A 7,862-nucleotide genomic window follows, 5' to 3' on the forward strand; every position below is an offset into this window, starting at 1 on the left:
TTTTTTACTTCTTAAAAGAGAGATCTTTCTGCAAGAACTCAATACCCTTCTGTGACAATGTTGTCGTGATTCTGCCACGGTGTCACAATGCAAAAGAAAATGCTGTACTAGAAGCATGAAATTAGTCAGCATTTAAAAGTAAATATATTCAGCAAGATTATATAAAATAAAAATTCAATAATCCAAATACTTTAATTTTTAACAGCCTTTTTAAAAATTTGAAAACCATTGTGATATTTCTTGAATATTCTTTACTTGAGCTTTAAAATTTTTCTAGAATTAAATTAAGAAGATCAATTATAATCTTACTTTCAGCATGAATAGAACAGAATGTATGAATAAAATGGGCCACATCAAAAATCACTATATTTTAACAAATAAATATTTTTTGTTTACTAAGTAGAAGGTATAACTGAGCAAAATTACTTTCAAAATTTAATGAGAGTTATATATACAAAAATAAACACTGATATATGTATTTTATATAATATTAACTCTTTAACCGCGATAATCATAAATGGAAAAAAACAATAATCGTTGTATTTTTCTTTCATAATAACATAATAAATATAGAAATTTAATTGCAATAAATATTAATGCTATTATTTTTAGCTCACACTTGATATCATATAAAAAATTTGCATTAATTATAATAAAGATAAGATACCACAATTGCAACATGAAACATACATAGATAAGTTAGATCAAATTATGAAAAAATAATAATATACCAATGAAGTATTAAATCCTTTATGTAGGTTTAAACCAGAATTTCAACTGTTACAAACTAGTTATTCTTAAATAAAAATAATTTATGAGCAATTAAAAACAAAAACATGTAGATGTTTGCCCGGAGGTGGATATGAGTTATACCTTTCGAGTTGGTTCTTTTTTGTGATGCTTTTTTAAGTTTCTGGCGGACCACTGCCCGGAAGTTGCCAATTACTCTGCCACAGATCACGATACTGAAATCTCAACATTATATGTGTTGCTTTTTATCCTCAATCCTATTCTCAGACAAAATCTAGAAGAATATTTCACAATTTCAATTGGCATCATACTAGTTTGTATTTGACATCAGTTCGACTAAAATTGCTAGGGACCGAATGAAATAACCTAGATGCTAATTTTGGAAAATCTAGACTGGCTTTCCCAGTGATAATGAGTTTGTAACATTCTGCGATTTTTTTATTCTTTAATTTTCCGGTGTGCTATAGCCCAGAAGTTGGTGAATTTTGATGATTATTGTAATGTAGGTACCGAGCCAAACATCTTTCAAAACCTTACATAAACAAAATACTAGAAAATTTTACTAGAAATTTGGTGATTATTCTAATATAGCTACCAAAACAAAAAATCTTCTAAATTTCACATAATCAAAATGGTAGAGAATTCACTGTAAAACTTTTTCAGTGCTGATTTCTTTAGAGGTTCCCAGAAAAAATTATAAAACTATTATTGACTTCGGCATTGTTTAAAAAACAGTTACTACTTTATTGAGTAAGTAAGTGACCTTAGGTATCTAAGCAATAAGATTTTTAAAGCTCCTGAAATGTAAGTATTTCTTTCGACCTGCATGATTTTGTTTATAGAAAAAAAAATTTTTTTTTTTGGAAAGCTACACCCTTTGTTACTTTGCCTGTGCGTGATTCTGCTTTGTGGCGCTTGGATCAAATATCCAAAACCGATTTGGATCAAATATCTGAAATTTAATTTTCTTTTTGAAATGAAAAAATGCGAACAATCATTCGGAAAAAAGTATTTTTAACATAACAAAAAAATATAAAGAGGAGATATTTTTCAGATGAACAGTGATAATCATGAAATATAATTCTACACATAATTAGAAGTTCACAAAAATTTAATAAATTAAAAATGAATAATTGAAGAAAATTATAAATGGGGGACATATCTCATGAAGCAAAATGCAATATCAAGATGCCACAGTCTGATATTCGTATGAATTTAAAAAGTAGATATAGAGGCCTGCATAGCCTTATAAAGCTGAACATTTAATTTTGCTATGTTCTTTATTTTTTCCCCCTAGTGTTTGACACAACACTTAACACACCACACACAACACTTGAAACATAACACACGAAACTTGAGAATAATTTTGGATCAGAATCTTAAACAGAAATCATTCTAATAAAAGAAAACTGAAGTGTTTTTTTTTCATTGAGTGATATAAACTAGAAAAAAAAAAAAAAAAAAANAAAAAAAAAAAAAAAACTATTGAGTTTTCGTTCTTGGTGAAGATCTGACAGGTAACTTATTATTATTAGGAGATTTCACAGGCACTTTACTTCTTTTCTTTACAGGAGATTTTACAGGTAATTTACTTCCTTTCTTTTCAGGAGATTTTACAGGCACTTTACTTCCTTTCTTTTCAGGACATTTCACTGGAAATTTACTTCCTTTCTTTTCAGGAGATTTCACAGGCACTTTACTTTCTTTCTTTTTAGGAGATTGCAATGGAGGTTTACATTCTTTTTTTAGAGATTTAATGGGTGGTTTATTTTCTTCTTTGCAAGGAGCACTAGATACCTTAGCTTTTTTTGTCTGTGTTTTCTTATTATTCTTTGAACCTGCTCGTTTTCTGCCTTTAGCTTTAGTTACACTATCTTCTAGAGAAGGCACTATAGGGTCATATACTTCGGTGTTAACCAACCTGTCAGTTGGAAACAATTTCCTTCGTGATTCAGGAATAGTTTTATCTAAATTAAGCGAACCTTTGCTAATAAGCTCAAGAGCTTTATCGATTGCCTCAGGTACCCAGACATACATTATATAATTAACCATCTCACACTTACCACCTTCCACAGATTTTTCATAATAATTCATTAAATAAATAGAAACTTCTTTTAATTTCTTGATACTCTTGATGTGATTTGTAGGGGTGATACGCATAAGTCTGTCCTTATTTGACTTCAAAGCATCTTCATACCTCTCTAGATGCGAGCTGCGAACTTTTCTCGATTTCACTTGGAGAAGATGCTTATCAACATGCCCAGCAACGATGCACTTAACTATCTTATCAACTTCTTGGTCGTCTTCATAGGACTCGTCTAAATCTGTAAATATCGAAAACTTTTTACTGATTCCAGTTTCTTCGTCATCATCACTAAGAAGACTTTCCTCTTCTGAGCTAGCTCCATCATCATATTCATTTCTTAGAGTAGTATCACCATTTCCATTTAGTGTTGTGTCACTATTTGCATTTTTTAGGGCTGTGCCCCTATTTTCAATGTCATCTAAACATTGCTTATCAAACTTATTATCTTTATAAGCTAAATAATGCTTATTCAAGTCAAAAAAGCTAGCAGGATCATCAGTGTAGCCTTGGTTTTTTCTTCTGATATAAGTTATGGCATTCAGCCATACTTTTTTATGCTTAGCTTTCATAGGACTATTCTCAACTTCATTTTTAATAAGAGCCGTCATCTCAGGGTCCGAAAAACTCTTTATTTTTTTAAATGGTACTTTAAAGCATTTCCTTGGCGAATCCAAGTACCAAACAGACGCTTTCCTTTCCTTTTTCTTTACACATCTAACAAGCGCTGGCCAATATAAATTACGAAATTCAGCCCATACAATATCATGCTGAGCTATTTCGAACTTCTCGGCAGTAGCCTCTTTATTACCACCAAACAAATCGGGTAAATCTTCGTCATCTGACAAAGGTTCTGGCTTGTCAGAATTCATATTGAAAATTAGATATGTAAATTAATTACCAGTTACTATTATTATTAATACCAGGATAGAGATGAAAAATTTCTACGAGATATAAAGAAAGGAATACTGTCCAGTAAAGATTTTGTTTATATCTTGGCAAGGTTTATATTATGCTCAGATAGCGTTTTAAGCTGCTTATTTCTGCTCCGCACTAAGCGTTTTGTGTGAACCACTTTTGCTCATTATAGGATGACTTTTTTTTCTCACTTTTACTCCTTTCGGGACCGATTTCATTTCAAGCGACTCACACATTAACGCAACATGATTGACGAAAAATATTTTCCGGTAAAAAAAACTCCCCAATCAGGTCCTACTTTTCAACCCTTAAAAGATCAAAAATGCTCGAAAGGCAGGGGAAATTAATCGGTTCCCTAAGGATTATTCACACTGCCTTCAAGAAAAATCGCATATGCCAAATCAGAGATGCGTTCGAGATCTTGATTGGAGAAATTCATTTACCGGTCAATAACTCACCAATAACTTTATGCTATTGCCTTAGGGAACATTCTCAGTGCATACGATTGCTGCATTTCCAATCATCATAGCACTGATATTTACCTTTACTTATATTGGCGATCGAAATGGGCTGCAGGTGGCGTAGAGCAGAACTCTTTTCCTATGGCAACACTTCACATGCTTTCACCATTAGCCTGTGGAAAGTCATAGAGGAAGGAAGTACGTTAGTTTCTCTCTTGATTTTCATATAGATTAAAATCTTTTAACTTGAAAAACTATATGGAACTGAAAACTACATTAAACATAGTTCTAAAGAAAAGTATCATAGAAATTTTAAAAAATATTTTTATTACATAAAAAGGAAAAATATTAAGAAAAGGGAAATTATCGTAGTACATTCCTATACAACTGAAAAGAGAAGGAGAGGGAAGGGAGAAGGGCTAAAAGCATGAAACCGGTCTCTCCCCAGATGGCGTATTCGAGTGTTGCGATCGCGAATATTAATGAGATAATTCAAATTAATGTTTTTTTCTTAAACCTGTTTACTTTCAATCGGAAGAGATTTTTTTACAATGTTTTAAAAAGTGAACGAAAGAAGTGAGTGTATGAATGAGGGTTGTCTTAAACATATTTCTTGCACGGAGAAAAGCACCATCCTCCATCCTAATCTATCATTTTTCATCAAGTTTGTCATAAATTATACAGTTTGTAGTCTTGCAGAATTCGTAGCTAAGATTCGTTGGATCTATATTGTTCAAATTATCAGATTCAATCAATATATTCATTATTTAATTGTGTACAATATTTCATTCTTAAAAAAGTCATAGATGCAATACTTTTTTATGTAGAAAAAGTTAAATCATCCTATCTTACGTCATTAGTGAGATAAGACCGGATCCATGTGCAAATCAATGGGAAATTTCGAAGTCGTAGAAATTCAGTGAAAAAGTAGCAGTTATTTTTTATTTTATAAGGCAATTTAAAAGTATTATGTATAAAATTCACGTATGAAGTATTTATCTTCTTTCTACTCTCCACTTCAGCTTTCGAGGGATTATCAAAAATTCTTCCCACTTACTTTTGTTTAGTCAGAAAATGCATTATTAAACGGAATACATTATTAAACATTATGTCAGAAAATGCAATATAAATAATTAACATTTGATGTGTTTTTATTGTCATTATTGGAAGACACATCAATAAAGGATTTCTGTTTTTTTTCTTTTTTGATGAAACAGTTTTTGCTATATTTGTTCTACAGGCACTCTTCTCCTTTCCTTTCGGTCTCTTTCCCGGTCTTTACTCTCTGCAAAACAACCTTCTCTTAATTAATAGCAATTTTTTTAAATGTTCTTTTTTTCTTCTTCATCCTGGTATTTTAAATCCGATCTATCTGATGATGGCAGTAGTCGGTCTTTCCCGAGAGCAGAGGTAATCGAGACGAAAATGAACCGTGCTACCGCTGAACTAAACCCTCATTGTTTGTTAGCGTATGAATTCTTTAATAAGCGTTTAATAAGCTTAGCAGAAAAAGCTTTTTTATAATTCCTATGACCAATAAATAAGTATAGCGTGAAAACAAAGGAACATTAGAAAGTTGACGCAGCAAAGCAAACTTAGTATCTACACAAATTCCATGAATTCAACAACAAAGATACGCTAATATAGCAACTCCTTCTTATATAGTAGAAAAGTAATTTAGAGTGTTGTTTAAAAAGGAGATTTAATTTCGTCAGAATCAAGGTTCCCAGTTTCACCCCACTTCTAGATCGTGATTTCCCGATCCAGCTGCGCTTAACAACCCTCATTCAAGTTCGNTAAAATTTCAGAGGGGGCGACTGCCCCCTCTGCCCCCCCGGCTGGCACGCCACTGATTAATAGTAATTTTTTGAAATGTTCTTTTTTTCTTCTTTATCCTGGTATTTTAAATCGGATCTATCTGATGATGGCAGTAGTCGGTCTTTCCCGAGAGCAGAGGTAATTGAGACGAAAATGAACCATGCTACCGCTGAACTGAACCCTTATTGTTTGTTAGTGTATGCATTTTTAATAAGCGTTTAATAAGCTTAGCAGAAAAAGGTTTTTTATAATTACAATGACCAATAAATAAGCATAGCGTGAAAACAAAAGAACATTAGAGAGTTGACGCAGCAAAACAAACTTACTATCTATCTTACTACAAACTTACTATTCCATGAATTCAACAACAAAGATAAGCTAATATGGCAATTCCTTTTTATATAGAAGAAAAGTAATTTAGAGTGCTGTCTAAAAAGTAGATTTAACTTCGTCAGAATCAAGGTTCTCAGTTTCACACCACTTCTAGATCGCAATTTGCCGATCTAGTTGCGTTTAACAACCCTCATTCTTGTTTGCATTTTCTTAATAAAGAAATTATAAGAAAAGCTTGATTCTTGCCTTTTTTGCTTTTTTAGTTTAAGTAATAAGTTTTGAAAGAAATAAAAGCTTGCATTATTATTGTGACCTACTACAACCAAGTGAAAAATCTCAGAAAAAGAGCGTTTCGTTAAAAGCCGCTGGATAGTTAATCAGCTGCCCGGTTTTATAAGAAACACACTTTCGCACTCAACATTTTATAGTAGTTCAGTATTTTGCATCGGCCTTTATTTAGTGTCCTGAAGTAGTTAACTTTTTGGTAGTTTACGTCAATAGATTTTTCTGCACAAATACGTTTTCACTAATTTACACAATAATAATAATAAATAAAAAAATAAAAAAAATAAAAATGTAGATATTGGCAATCGTAAACACCATTAAATTACTTTTTCAAAGTTACTAAATGGATAATTTTTCTATTTGAATTCTCTTGGAAAAAATTTGTAGAGGATCTAAAAAGAGTCTGAAACCACCCACCGGAAGCTAGAAAATTTGGCATGGCATACAAATGGTTCAAAACACGAAGAAGGTCACTGACGACATTCGAACAGTCTACGTCGAACCGTTCGAGCGAGATGAGCGAAAAACAAAACGGAATTTTTAGATTGTTTTAAAATTGACTATAAGTGATTCAGTTTTTTAAATATTTTTAAAGATAACATTAGTAATATTTTCAAGCTTATAACTCTATTTTATTAAAAAAAGTTTATTGCGCAAGCTTCAATATCTAATAAATGTGCTAAGTAAGCAATTTAAAATCAATAATTGAAACGGAAAAAATTAGCAATGCATTCTAAGGCAATATTAATGAAAAAGTGGCACTAATTTGCTAAGGAGAAATGTGAAAAATCGTCATACTATTATTGACACCAATGATTGTCAACTAATTTTGATAATATATGCATACTGAAATAAAAGAAATAAACTATGTACTAAAATACAAAATTAATGGAAAAAATGTACTTATTCGTTTAGAGAAACCCCATTACCATGCAGCTATTGACGATAATGATGCATAATTGATGTTGATAATATGTATTTTATTTCATACAGCCGACCCAATTTTTCGGGTTTACGACAGTTAATGTACAGTCCGCAAAAAAAAAAAAACGAATCACCCTGAATAACTTTCGTTCTAATGATCGGATTTTCACGAACTAAAGGTCAATCTTAATGGTTCTTGAGGGTGACCTCAAATATGCTAATTAATTAGTGCTAACTATTAATTAAGTTACGAAAATATCTTAGTACATATACTTTCTCTGAATAAACAT

At 31.4% G+C, this 7,862-nt stretch overlaps 1 protein-coding gene across 1 annotated transcript; it reads right to left on the minus strand.

The window, feature by feature from the left end:
• Positions 1-924: 924 nt before the first annotated feature.
• LOC139426309 (PWWP domain-containing DNA repair factor 3B-like) lies at positions 925-3,878 on the minus strand. Its single transcript, XM_071184592.1, has one exon. The coding sequence runs from the start codon at positions 3,703-3,705 to the stop codon at positions 2,233-2,235; it is 1,473 nt and encodes a 490-aa protein (XP_071040693.1). The 5' UTR covers positions 3,706-3,878; the 3' UTR covers positions 925-2,232.
• Positions 3,879-7,862: the final 3,984 nt, after the last annotated feature.

The sequence above is a fragment of the Parasteatoda tepidariorum genome, chromosome 8 (assembly GCF_043381705.1).
Source record: "Parasteatoda tepidariorum isolate YZ-2023 chromosome 8, CAS_Ptep_4.0, whole genome shotgun sequence".
Classification (NCBI taxonomy): domain Eukaryota; kingdom Metazoa; phylum Arthropoda; class Arachnida; order Araneae; family Theridiidae; genus Parasteatoda; species Parasteatoda tepidariorum.